The sequence below is a fragment of the Syngnathus typhle genome, linkage group LG14 (genome assembly GCF_033458585.1).
Source record: "Syngnathus typhle isolate RoL2023-S1 ecotype Sweden linkage group LG14, RoL_Styp_1.0, whole genome shotgun sequence".
Lineage (NCBI taxonomy): Eukaryota > Metazoa > Chordata > Actinopteri > Syngnathiformes > Syngnathidae > Syngnathus > Syngnathus typhle.
This window is the reverse complement of record NC_083751.1, coordinates 2,315,004-2,327,331: the sequence shown is the minus strand read 5'-3', so window position 1 is coordinate 2,327,331 and position 12,328 is coordinate 2,315,004. Positions and strand designations below refer to the sequence as shown.

General features: G+C 44.9%; 4 protein-coding genes across 4 annotated transcripts; 1 reads left to right on the top strand and 3 right to left on the bottom strand.

The window, feature by feature from the left end:
• Positions 1–36: 36 nt before the first annotated feature.
• sft2d2a (SFT2 domain containing 2a) lies at positions 37–2,020 on the bottom strand. The gene is made up of 8 exons (XM_061296546.1): positions 1,813–2,020; positions 1,654–1,743; positions 1,238–1,323; positions 1,064–1,145; positions 913–948; positions 777–835; positions 666–695; positions 37–559 (listed from the first exon to the last, which is right to left on the bottom strand). The coding sequence occupies exons 1-8, from the start codon at positions 1,876–1,878 to the stop codon at positions 520–522; spliced, it is 489 nt and encodes a 162-aa protein (XP_061152530.1). The 5' UTR covers positions 1,879–2,020; the 3' UTR covers positions 37–519.
• Positions 2,021–2,215: 195 nt separating this feature from the next.
• On the bottom strand, positions 2,216–5,168 carry tmem45a (transmembrane protein 45a). The gene is made up of 6 exons (XM_061296545.1): positions 4,801–5,168; positions 3,663–3,868; positions 3,380–3,592; positions 3,125–3,309; positions 2,801–2,943; positions 2,216–2,720 (listed from the first exon to the last, which is right to left on the bottom strand). Exons 2-6 carry the CDS (start codon positions 3,856–3,858, stop codon positions 2,624–2,626), a joined length of 834 nt encoding a protein of 277 aa, XP_061152529.1. The 5' UTR covers positions 3,859–3,868; positions 4,801–5,168; the 3' UTR covers positions 2,216–2,623.
• Positions 5,169–6,071: 903 nt separating this feature from the next.
• Positions 6,072–7,064, bottom strand: lnp1 (leukemia NUP98 fusion partner 1). The gene is made up of 4 exons (XM_061297840.1): positions 6,752–7,064; positions 6,408–6,638; positions 6,243–6,341; positions 6,072–6,164 (listed from the first exon to the last, which is right to left on the bottom strand). The coding sequence occupies exons 1-4, from the start codon at positions 6,953–6,955 to the stop codon at positions 6,072–6,074; spliced, it is 627 nt and encodes a 208-aa protein (XP_061153824.1). The 5' UTR covers positions 6,956–7,064.
• A 1,101-nt stretch (positions 7,065–8,165) lies between these two features.
• tomm70a (translocase of outer mitochondrial membrane 70 homolog A (S. cerevisiae)) lies at positions 8,166–12,270 on the top strand. The gene is made up of 12 exons (XM_061297786.1): positions 8,166–8,481; positions 8,877–9,050; positions 9,223–9,349; positions 9,421–9,530; positions 9,746–9,894; positions 9,980–10,187; positions 10,253–10,387; positions 10,462–10,569; positions 10,628–10,744; positions 10,809–10,906; positions 11,029–11,151; positions 11,219–12,270. Exons 1-12 carry the CDS (start codon positions 8,242–8,244, stop codon positions 11,370–11,372), a joined length of 1,743 nt encoding a protein of 580 aa, XP_061153770.1. The 5' UTR covers positions 8,166–8,241; the 3' UTR covers positions 11,373–12,270.
• The last annotated feature ends 58 nt before the right edge of the window (positions 12,271–12,328 follow it).

The window sequence follows — 12,328 nt, the reverse complement described above, 5'->3', positions numbered from 1 at the left end:
TCAAAATTCTTGAAATTATAAAATACAACGCTGTGATTTGATCCAAGCCTGTTTTATTGTTTCATCTTAAGCAACAAATTCATTTTTTTGTTATGGGAATATAAAAATGAAATACAGGCGAGACTGCCAAACAGTTCCGTCACGTGACTCGTCGACACGAAAAGTAAAATGATCAGAAACAAAAATAATAATACAATGTTAACATGCATATGCCTTTGGCTTTTTTTTTTACGTTTTTTATTGTGATGCATCAAGTTGTGATACTTTACAGTAGCAGAAACATTTCAGGTAGAACATTTTAATTTAAAATGAAATATAAACTATACAACAAAAACCAACAGCGTATCACTAAGGCATAGTTGTGTATAAACATACAAAAAGATACAGGAAGAATGAAATATACATAATGCACATGCACCCCACTTTTATTTATAAAAAATAAAAAAGGCAGGGGGGGGGGACACACACACCTCTCCCTTAAATAAAAAACTGCAATATTGATGTCACCAGGCAAAGACCTCATTTCATGCACATGGCCACCAACCTCAAGATGGCATCCCTGCAAAGTAATTTTTATCAGGTTAGACCAAAGCTACAAAAGCAGTTCAATATCAAGTTATATCTATGTATTTATTTTTATTAGTGACAATGTTAAAATGACAAACCTGACAAATGGGATGTAAGAAAGGCTGTACCTGTAAACAAACCAGCAGTTTAAGTCCAGCAAGGTCTGTAACTACGAGGTGATATTTGAAAAGGAAAGATGATAAACTCACCAAGTGAACGACAACACTTGCAGGATGACAAACAGCAACGCCAGACCAAAGTTTTTCCACTAGAACCAAAAAAGATACAATTACTGGCAAGTTGGCTTGAACTAAAGTTTATTCTAAGCCAACTTAAGTCACTCACCCAGAAAGCGGCACAGAGAGTCAAGACTAGACAAGTCTGAAATAAAACACACACAAAAAATTGTATTTTTCAGTGCAAAAAATAAACACCCAATTTCAAAAAGTGGTATAGTGGTGATCATTGCACTTTCAAGTGGACAAAATGAGCTCACAATCATTATGGTGGTTGCCAACGCTCTTGTCTTGTCACACATCCTCTTCAGTTGCTTCATGGGGCCCATCAGGAACATGGTACTGTATAGCACAAACATTCGTTTGGGGTGGGGTTAAAAGGGTGTGGAGACTTTTGATATTGCCTCACGACACACACCGGTACACACACTAACCTTGCCAGGGTACAAATATTTCCAAACGTGTAAAAGACGATAAATAGGATGATGCCGATCCTGGGGATGAAAAGTAAGCACACCCCCTGCAAAACACAACGATTCATCTTTTGTTTTAAAATGTTAAATGTGGAGTAATTTGGTGGATTTATTCAAATGATAGGAATTCAGACTCAGTTTAAAATGTTTTGGTCCACTATGAGTATTTAAAAAAAATAGAGTTTTTGAAAATCAGGCACAGTTGAGTAGAATGCAATTTATATTAAAAATAAATAAAAACGGATTGAAAAGAACAATGTAAAGTCAGAGCATCAGCAACATTCCTGAGAGCGAGACCAACCAGTAAAACGACAACAAGGCTACACTCAGCTTTCTCCTCCCCGACAAAATGTTGCCCGTTTCCGTGTGGGTCTTACGAGAATGGCGCAAACTCCTCCGATCACAAAACAGGCGATGAATCCTTTCACGCGAGTCCCCCAGCCCAACGTGGATGCTTCGTTCGCCGCCTGCACAAACGACCGCGGCAATTAATGATCCAATGAAAGGGCACCACAAATTAGTCTTCTTTTGCTTACCTCTAAAATCGTCCTATCTTCTCTGCGCGATTCCTCGCCGCTTAAAACCGATTTGAGTTTATCCATACCCAAATCTGGAGTTTACTTCTTGGATTTGCTTTTTGAAATGAGGACAAATGTTGCGAGGATTTCCCTGAGTGGCACGGCGTGACCTACCTGAGCGGCTGGATGACGTCACCACCCCTTACCTGTGCTCGTCAGAGCGGAAGTGTCGCTCTTGGGCAGAAACCGTGCCCTGTCGTTGTCCTGGCAACCACACTTACGACTCAGTCTTTTAAATTGAATTAATTAAAAGGATTCGTGCACAGGCGTTTATGGCTGCTAGGGGGTGCTATAACCCCACTTAAGCCTCGCCAGTGTTTTATTAGTCATCATTTTACTATTTATTGACATAACAAGCACATTTAGACATAATATATTTTTATTAGTGTTGCAAAAAACATGTGATAAAGTGCAAGTCACTCTTAAAAAGATACCGTCATTATTTCTTAACACGTTTGTAGGAACATAAATAGAAGTGTGTGGTTTGTTTGTTTGTTCACGACCAAATATGACGTAACAATACTCAAGTGTAATGACATGAAATAACGTTATAAAATACAAACAGTTTGGCAAAACAGGGCCCCACCCTGCTCATACTGGCTAGTATAGCAATAGCAGAATAGCTAGCTACCGTTGATATCATGGGCCCCGAAAATACAAGCTACTTAAGGCTGTTCGAATAACACATGAAGGCAGTGATGGATGATTCTCCTCACACCTCAAACATATTGTCCCTGATTTTAAACGACCACGGTGGCGGTGGTCGGCGTCACACCGCCTCGTCCTCAGATTCAGGGTCTTTGTTGCTGCGCTTCAACAGGCCCATTTCCACTGGGGGGGTTTTCTTCAGTCGGGTGCGAACGGCACTAGGAAGGAATTGACGACAAAAAAAACAACATGTTAACTGTTGGGAGAAGGAGCGGATTGACTAGCTGCATATCCTCACCAGCTGACCAGGCAGTAGAGCGTGCCTACGCCCAGCATGGCGAAGGCGAGGTGCCACGAGTAGCACATGGTGATGAACATCATGTTGTTGTGGTCCTTGGGGTCCCACTGGGCCCCACTGGGAGGGTACAGCACGTAACCGATCTGGGATGCAAACACGAGAGAAAACTCAGGCGGTTGCTTAGCAATTCTGCTGGGACCGCTAGTGGGAAAGTAGCAAAATGGCCGCCGCCTGAGATGAATGAAAACGAATGCATGTTCCAAAACTTAATCAGAATAGCACCTTTGGACTAGTGGGGTCACCTGAAAATATTTGACCACTCACCTGCCAGAACCAGCTACCCTGCAACAGCGTCAGGGCGCAGCGCAGCAGCTCCAGAAGGATGTTGCCTCGGTGAAAAAGCTCCAGGAAGGCCACCACCGCCCCGCCGAAAACAGCGTAGAGCAGCAACATGTGCAAATGCACGTCCAGCATGGACCGGCCATGGAGGTGATAAAGGAAGAGGAACCCTGCAAGAACAACATTTTTGGTAACGTCCTCTCAAAGGGGTTTCACTATTTTCTGTACTGAATGTCCAACCTTCATTAAAGAAGGCGATTGCCATCATCATCCTGTCGAGGGCGAGGGGCGCGGCCTCGGTGGTGTGGACAATCAGGGACACGCATCCTGCCAGGCCGAAGAAGAGATACATGGTGGCGTGTTGCCAGTTCATCAGGTCTTTCCATTGCTTCTCCGCAGAGTCGTACAGCCTGAGTCTCGGTCCGTCGGCCAAGAACTGCTCCGCTATCATCCCTGGATGACAAACGGGGGCGGTCAATCACATAACGGACCCCCCCGCGGGATGTCACCAGCTTGCGCTCACCTGCTAACGAGAAGAAGAGAACCAGCGAGCTTTCTATGACCTCCAGGCGACGTTGCGCCGCTCGGCTGCTCAGCCGGGTGGAACCGATGTTCTTGTTCCGGCGGGTGGCGTGCCACAGTGAGTACTTTGCCGTCCACCAGAGGCCGCCAATTAGGAAAAAGGTCCCAGGAAGCGCGTGGCCCTTGAAGCTCCCCATGATGCAACTCCTGCAGTGGGATGACATTGAAGGAAATATTTACTTTAGTTATGACTTTGCATCGTGTTGTGAGAAGGTTGAGCAGGAAAAGGAATGGTAGGCTGGAATTGAAGCACGCAGTAATGACACATAATGACAGGCAATTAGCTTGTACACACTCGCATTTGGAGCTTCAGATCCGATTTAGAGAATAATTTTCTGACAACCTGCTTGATTTGATTCCACAAGTAGCGCAGCAAGCATCAATTTTAGGAGATGATGATCAAACGGTCGGTCACCTTTTGAAAGCAAGGATGCTCAAACATAAGTGGATGTTTGTTTCCGGGCAAGACCACTTCAGAATGAGAAAAACAAAACCATCGCCGTGGCAACCGCTGTGTTACAATAGAGGCGGGAGTGAGGGTTAAAAAAAATAGTGCTTGGGGTTTTTGATTAATTGTGAAAATGTAAATAGAAGCATCAGCTGTGCCAAAAGGTGCACTGACAAAAAACACTAAAATGAATTTAAGTAAGTTTAGAATGAAATGATATAAGGACCTGGCTCGTTTGTCAGCAAGCTATTTTTGGAGCTTCTAAAATCAACAAAAAGCAGACGATTCTTTTTTTACACAATACAAGTTTACAACACAAGACAAAGGTACATTCGAACATTCGAAATAAACAAAACATGGGGGAAATTGAGAATAAATTGTAATTTTAGATAGATTTTTCTGTATTACATAAATGATTAAAACATGTAAATTGCGGTGTGGTATTTTTGTAGGGATCTTGAAAAAAGATATTTATCAGTAAAAAGGGTAAAAAAATAAAGCAGAAAGTTGTATGTGAGTTTTATAATGTACGGCTTATTTAAAATAAGTAAGCACAAAGCATTTAAGAGAAGAAAAAAAAAGCTACAGTACATTCTAAAGAGGGGAAAAACCAAGGGGGTGAGCATCTTACCCAAAGTAGTTGTGTCTCCTAATATTTCAAAAAGAAAAAGTTAGTTAAAATAAAAATGAGCACTTTTTGAATTTTCCATCATTTGACCAAACTTCCTCATCGAAGTAGACCCTTACTTTTTCCTCAAAATCCTCGTCGCCTCTGAACCGTTTCACAACATCTTTTTTCCCCATTTTCCCTCTCGAGCGCTGTGATTGGTTGGCAAGGCTCAGCGACGTCACATTCACGATATTCCGATGGCCGAAACACGCGTCAATCTCAGGTTTCCACGTGTGCACTTTCCCTCCGCCCGCTCAAGAAAAAAAAAAAGAATCCGCAAATTTCCGTACTGCCGAGTCGGACCGAGCAGAAACGAGGCCCGCAGCACGTACATAGCAGCCGAGGAAGTCTTGGTCCACTTTGGCACCTCCCCTTGCCAAGGAGGATTTGTTTATTATACGTATTGGGCGATAGTACACAGAAAAACGAGTGGTTCCTGAAGGGGACACCTATTTAGGAAATGAATGGGGGGGGGGGGGGTGCGACCATTTGCAATGAAAATAAGTTTATTTTCAATTTACAAGAATACACAAAGTATTATTTTCAATACATTATATATTCATAGTTGTCTCTCCTGGCCTGTATTGGGAGTCATGCACTCCTTCACTACTCCCAAATAGTAACAATATACTGTATATAAATGCAATTTGTGGACTATATATTCACTTAAAAGTCCACTAAAAGTCCGTATGTGGTATCCACCCCATTAGGTACACTACAGTACATGAGCTATTCAAGAGTGTAACAGTGAACCAGACCAAAGTAAAAAAAAATAATAATAATACAGAATTTGCAAAGATACAAGTTAACTATTATTTTCGCAACGACAAGGAGGAGTTCATGCAGGAATGGTGGAGTTGTGGAGCAAATGAGCATGCAGGCGTTATAAAAGCTGGGAGACCGTGACAGGACTTTGAGGCGGGACGAGAACCAGGGCATGGACACCAGGACACGTTTGTTTCATCCCCAGCCATTGCTCCGTGCAGTGAAACACATTGTGAAATACGTTTTTATTAATAGGTAAGATAGTTGTCAGCACCGTGGAGCATGTGGTCAGTTTGCATGCCTTGCCATCCAAAACTCATAGACTAAAATCTCAGATGTAGCAATTCCGCCTTTGGCCTACCACTGAAAAATATACACTGTGTTAAGTTCAACGGTGTCGGCGCAGGGAAAGCTGCCGGCGGAACGGCTGCTGCTGTTGTTGTTTTTCGGGGGTGACGGCACCGACTTCATCCGCGGACCTCCGCCTGTCGCTCAGGAGTCTCCTCACCATGCAGGTCGCGGCCGTCTCGCTGCCACTGCGTGGACCGCACGGCTCGGACCTGCGAGCGGCCTTTCGTCCAAAAGCAGACTGGTGAGTTTTCATGACGTCATGCATGACAAGTTAGTATAAGCGTTACCTCCTTGTGAAAGGTGTGCACACAATGCGGCTCTTGAAGGCCAGCACCACTTTTGTACACGTTGTCATGACACAGCAGACACATCTTGCCATCTCCGTTCTGAAAAACAAAAACACATGAAGAAAAAGCAGCGTCGTCTTCATTTCGTGACCTCTGCCTGCTCACCTGGGACGGGGTGCATTTATCTTGAAGACAAAGTCTTTTTTGAAAGGATTCGGTCAGCTCAGGGATGGTTCCGATGCGGCTCTCCGGTAGCTTGGAGCGTTTGTTGTCGTCTAAGGATGTCCGCCGAGCCCTCTGGTGAGGTCTAACCTCACCCTTGTCCTCTCGGCTTTTCGCGTGACTCGCAGTAGTGGCCGCGTGTAACCGGTTCAGCTTCATGGCGTCAAGTTGGGACTGTGGAAAAAGCAGAATCGTTTTATCTACCATTTCATTTTCGCTAAGTCACCATTGATTAATCAATGAGGTCATTGATAAAGATGTTTTATGTCATTGTGTTGCATTCTTACGACTGTTGGAAGAGATGCTCGTCTATCAACTCTTGTCTTGGCCGGTCTCCTAAAACTTCGCTTCCTTTCACGCAGGTGTCCTCCTCCGCCACCTCCGCCGCGTCCTTCGCCTCCGTGTCCCCAGTAGCTGCTCATCCACTTGGTAAAGTTGCCGTCATCATCCTCGTCGTCCATGATGATGGCGGGCAAGAGCCTCAGCGACATGACTGTGGGATGCGGTGACTGACTGAACGCCTGACTGACGTTATCCTGAAATAACCTGCCGCAATCCCTTTCAATCTATTAGCTGGAGGAGAGTTGTCACTCTGGAGGGACTGACGATGGGAGTGTTTGTTTTTGGAACCCTTTTCATTCCAACCCAGTCAGCATCCGCACCCCCACCCCCTCCCCGAGGCATCTCCACAATGTGCCATACTTTCCATGAGCGCATCAAACATGTCAATAGTTATGGAGTGCTTCCCTGGTCCTGGTATGTAGGGCAACAAAACATCAGCTTATAACACTTCCGTATGTGCATGAAGCGTACCATTATTTTTTTTATTTACTTCATTTCATTAAAAAAAAAAACACATTTAACATGGAAATTAACACCAAATTGGTGATAATTAGTAATACTGCCCCCGGTGGCCAAGTAATTATCACTAGAAGGAGCAACACAATGTCCATAGTAAAGAGTAGCAAAATATGAGAAAATTCTTCTTCTTCATGTTTTAATGAAATATATTTTAACATGACTAAAACAACCAGATTTCATGAAATGACTTTTAATTTGGCAATATTGAATTTTACAGGCGCTAATCTTGTAAATTTCCAACAGGCTTGAGATAACGCGAATTCTTTGCAATAGGGTCACTTAGACACAAAATCATCAACATTTTTATTTTATAGGTTACCATTATGTTGACACGTGTGCTAGTCTTTGCCAACTACTCTGTCCCATTTGGGAGCTGAGCCCTGTTGTGTCTGGACGCCACTCGATGTTTTTTTGCCCCCGGCTATTTGTTCTCGGCCTGTGACCGACACTCACCAGTCGTCAAAGTCAGCTACAGTCAACCCCGTCAGGCTTAAATAACGTCTCTATAACGAAGAGGTGTTGGAGCTAAAATGACTCCAATAATATTAAGGAGACTTGGATAATTTTAGCTCAGTTTATAGGATTTCAAATTCAAGCTCAAACCAGGGTTGGGGTTTCTCAGGCAGGGGTTGTCTTTAAAAACAGATTTATAGTTACAAAAATGGATTTTTATGTCTAAAGCACCTTTAAATTGTATTTGAGACAACAGAACAAACCGTCAAAACACAAAATAACATATTGTACTTGAACTAATCGGAAGCAGATTTGGACTACAAATGATACTACTTAAAAACTACAACTCCCGTCAGCCGCTATCCCATGATTCTTCACGTTGCTCCAAGCACGCGAAGAAGACGACTTGCGCAGAGCTGCTAACTCGCTAGCTAGCGCGCTAGCCGATCCTGGGTTGCTCATCATGGCTGCCTCCAAGCCAGTAGAGCCGCAGTCCGGCACCGGCCTCCCCCGTTGGCAGCTGGCTCTGCTGGTCGGCGCTCCCATCGTGCTCGGGGTGGGAGCCGTGTACCTGTGGAACCGCAGCAAGGCGAAAGGACGCCCGGGGAAAGGCAGCGGCGAACGGATAACACCAGAAGGCAGCGCCAGTCCGGAGCAGGGCCAAGACAGCGCCTCGAAAGCCAACCAGGGGCTGGAGAACATGGTAACGCTCGGCGGCGTTTTCATATGGCGCAACCGCGAGGGTTGTAGCGTGCCGCGGGGCTTGCTGGGCGGCTTATCCGGCCGAGGGTGTGTCATTGCCACTGAGGTGACGCGCACCCAAGGACACCTGCCTGTGACAGCTACCCTCCGGCTGGGGAGGCCACGCGCACTCGGTCTATCGACTCGATTAAACTAATGAGAATGTGCTAATGCTACGAGCTCACTAACCTACAAATTTGCAGGGCTGGTTGCTAATTCGTGATAATGCTATCGTCAGGATTTCATCGTAACCTAACTTTAACATAAAATGTCTTTTATGTTTGATAAGTATAATTCTGTAAATTTAATCTGATTGCGACAAAGTTGGTTATTGCTCCTGTGTTCCTCCCCTTTTAGAGCCCTTTGGACAGGGCCCAAGCAGCAAAGAACAAAGGCAACAAATACTTTAAAGCAGCCAAGTATGACAATGCCATCCGGTGTTACACCGAGGCCATCGCGCTCTGCCCAGCCGAGCAGAAAAGCGATCTGTCAACGTTCTACCAGAACCGAGCAGCGGCCTTCGAACAGCAGGTTGGCACCACACTCGACAAAACAGAGTTCTTGAGTCCTTCTCTGCTGCTTGAGGAGATCAGGCGTGTTGATGCATAATTTACAACCCTAAAATGTAGATAATCTGTTTAGGTAACCGTCTCTAATTCATTCATTCATTCATTCATTCATTTAATCTTTTGTTTTTCCACAGATGAAATGGACTGAGGTGGTCCAGGACTGCTCAGAGGCTGTGAAGCTCAACCCGCGCTATGTCAAAGCTCTTTTCAGGAGGGCTAAAGCTTTGGAGAAGCTGGACAATAAGAAGGAATGCTTGGAAGGTGAGAGGTGTAGATGTGTGTGAGGAGTAAAAATGTTTTGGCATGACATTCCTGGTTGTGTGACTTTACAGATGTCACTGCTGTGTGTATCCTGGAGGCCTTCCAGAACCAACAGAGCATGCTGCTGGCAGATAAGGTGCTCAAGCAGCTGGGGAAGGAGAAGGCGAAAGAAAAATACAAGGTATGTACTTTCCTTGTTTGCACTTTAACTGTAGACTAAAATAACATTCAATTTCAATAATTGTATTCAAAAGAACGCCATTTAAAATATTTACCAAGGGGAGAAAAAAAAACATTGTATGTGTTCAGGGAGAAACACTGACACCTAGTGGTTGGAAATAAGCATAGTAAATGAACTCGCTTGAAGGGAAAGTAACCATGCTCCGTCTGTTCCAGAACCGTGAGCCGATGATGCCTTCGCCTCAGTTCATCAAGTCCTACTTTGGTTCCTTCACCGATGACATCATCTCACAGCCCCTGCAGAAGGGCGAGAAGAAGGATGAGGACAAAGACAAGGAGGGCGAGGCCTCCGAAGTCACGGCCAGGTATGAGGGAAGATGATTTGCTCTTTCTCAAGGGGATGGCAAGCTTGCTATTTGGCGCTCTTTAAAAATTGCTCCACCTCGTTAGCTCGGGCTACCTGAAGGCCAAGCATTTCATGGAGGAGGAGAACTACGACAAGATCATCAGCGAGTGCACCAAGGAAGTGGACTCTGAGGGTCGCTACACGGCCGAGGCGCTTCTTCTGCGCGCCACCTTCTACCTACTGATCGGCAACGCCACCGCCGCTCAGCCCGACTTGGACCGCGTCATCAACATGCAGGAGGCCAACGTCAAGGTGCTTGCATTTTATTTTTTGCTTGTTTTATTTCGGTGTGGGCTCATCTATTTTCTCGTCGTCAGCTGCGAGCCAACGCTCTCATCAAGCGTGGCAGCATGTACATGCAGCAGCAGCAACCCATGCTGTCCACGCAGGACTTCAACATGGCGGCGGAGATCGACACGCGCAACCCCGACGTGTACCACCACAGGGGGCAGGTATGAGTCGGGTTGATCAATTCTATACTATTTCCAGAAGGGATGTTTTATGACTCGTGGTTATGTTTGCTCAGCTGAAGATCCTTCTAGACCAGGTGGATGAAGCCGTGGGGGACTTTGACGAGTGTATCCTGCTCAGGCCCGACTCCGCTCTCGCCCAGGCACAGAAATGTTTCGCACTGGTAAGTTTAGACAATCGTCCGCCACGTTTTAGCGTGAACGACTTTGCGTGTCCTCCAGTACAGACAAGCGTACACGGGCCACAACCCATCACAAGTCCAGATCGCCATGGATGGCTTCGAGGACGTTATCAGAAGGTTCCCCAAGTGCGCTGAGGGCTATGCGCTCTACGCTCAGGTAAGTACTCCGATTTTTCTCAGCGCGACATCAATGCCTTAACATTTTCATACCTCCTTCTTAGGCTTTGACCGATCAGCAGCAGTTTGGCAAAGCGGACGAGATGTATGACAAGTGTATTGAGCTGGAACCCGACAACGCCACGACGTATGTCCACAAAGGGTAAGACTGTCACAATGGGGGGATTCCTACTCTCGATGTCTACAGATCTGCTTTGGGTTCAGCGAGGCTTTAAAAAGGGTGTGGCGTAGTGTGCTATAAATCTTGATCCCGATTCTGTGCAGATTGTTACAGCTCCAGTGGAAGCAAGACCTGGACTTGGGTCTAGACCTCATCAGCAAGGCCATCGAGATTGACAACAAATGTGATTTTGCCTATGAAACAATGGGAACAATTGAAGTTCAAAGGTGAGGGGACCCCACTGACCTTTTTCGAGGTGAGATAACCAGAGGGTAACTTTTTTTTTCCCCCCAGGGGCAATCTGGACAAAGCGATAGAGATGTTCAACAAGGCCATCAACCTGGCCAAATCGGAGATGGAGATGGCACACTTGTACTCGCTGTGCGACGCGGCGTACGCCCAGACGGAGGTGGCCAGGAAGTACGGCCTCAAGCCGCCGACGCTCTAACTCGGCATCAATCTGAAGGTTGCTCGTTCTCCAATCGTAACTGTGTAACTGCATCGATTTGTTTAAGCGAGGTGGGGAAAATGCTGGATTATATTGTAAAAAAAATAATAATAATTCGAAGAGCCCGCTTGAGCATCGTGTTTACGTTGTGTTTGGAAAAAGGGTCTGGAATGCTTAAGGTTTTTTTTCCCCACCATGTGTCACAAACAGGAATGGCTGAAGACACTTGTCCAAATGACAGTTAGTACGATTAAAAAAAGGGGACTTGTCAGCAGAGAATACTGTGAGAGAAAGTTTGACTATCAAAGTGTTTTGTTCCATTTATCTCCCAATATCAGTTCCAAATTGAAGATTCAAAACATGTAGCCAAATATGTCATGTCTGTCTTGGGAATGCTTGGGCCTGTATGCAAAAGTTGATTCGGAAGCAGGGAATGGTATTTCTTTTTTTTTTTTTCGCTTGTTTTTTAAAATATTGAATTGCCTGTTTCTTTTTTTCTTTTTCTACATTGCGTGCAGCATGTTCACTTTCTAATGTAAATGCAACGCCTGCGCTGTTTGAACACTAGGAGAATCAATCTTATCAGGCTGACTTAAAACGCCTCCTTTTTATAGCACCTGCATTGTTAAAACAGTTCTACCATTTAATTTACCTGTTGGGGACAAGAAAACTGGTTTCATTTTCATCTGCCGGGGTCATCCTTTTAATCTCGTTACCTGATTCTTTTTTGTTTCTCGTTTTACAGACAGGCACAAATTTCCTATTGGAATTGTGGTAAAGGGTTTGAGATGGACACTTTGATTTTGACTGACAAATTCTACTGACATTCTTCATCGATGTGTATGGTGACCAAAGTGAAATAGAATTTGAATCCTAATAAAGTTATGATTCCTGGAAAGACTGTTGACGTGCTTTCACTTTTTACAATAAAGAAAAATCAACGCAAAGCAAAAAGA

Bases quoted from the DNA above. Each gene is read 5' to 3' on its own strand.
- sft2d2a (XM_061296546.1), bottom strand. From the start codon at position 1,878: ATGGATAAACTCAAATCGGTTTTAAGCGGCGAGGAATCGCGCAGAGAA. The intron at 1,744-1,812 runs GTAAGCAAAAGA...TCGTTTGTGCAG, and splicing joins AAGATAGGACGATTTTAGAG to GCGGCGAACGAAGCATCCAC. The intron at 836-912 runs GTGAGTGACTTA...TTTTGGTTCTAG, and splicing joins CTCTCTGTGCCGCTTTCTGG to TGGAAAAACTTTGGTCTGGC.
- tmem45a (XM_061296545.1), bottom strand. From the start codon at position 3,858: ATGGGGAGCTTCAAGGGCCACGCGCTTCCTGGGACCTTTTTCCTAATT. The intron at 3,310-3,379 runs GTTGGACATTCA...TTGTTCTTGCAG, and splicing joins AATCGCCTTCTTTAATGAAG to GGTTCCTCTTCCTTTATCAC. The intron at 2,721-2,800 runs GTGAGGATATGC...ATTCCTTCCTAG, and splicing joins CTCTACTGCCTGGTCAGCTG to TGCCGTTCGCACCCGACTGA.
- lnp1 (XM_061297840.1), bottom strand. From the start codon at position 6,955: ATGTCGCTGAGGCTCTTGCCCGCCATCATCATGGACGACGAGGATGAT. The intron at 6,639-6,751 runs GTAAGAATGCAA...CTTTTTCCACAG, and splicing joins GAGCATCTCTTCCAACAGTC to TCCCAACTTGACGCCATGAA. The intron at 6,342-6,407 runs GTGAGCAGGCAG...TTTGTTTTTCAG, and splicing joins ATAAATGCACCCCGTCCCAG to AACGGAGATGGCAAGATGTG.
- tomm70a (XM_061297786.1), top strand. From the start codon at position 8,242: ATGGCTGCCTCCAAGCCAGTAGAGCCGCAGTCCGGCACCGGCCTCCCC. The intron at 8,482-8,876 runs GTAACGCTCGGC...CTCCCCTTTTAG, and splicing joins ACCAGGGGCTGGAGAACATG to AGCCCTTTGGACAGGGCCCA. The intron at 10,570-10,627 runs GTAAGTTTAGAC...CGTGTCCTCCAG, and splicing joins CACAGAAATGTTTCGCACTG to TACAGACAAGCGTACACGGG.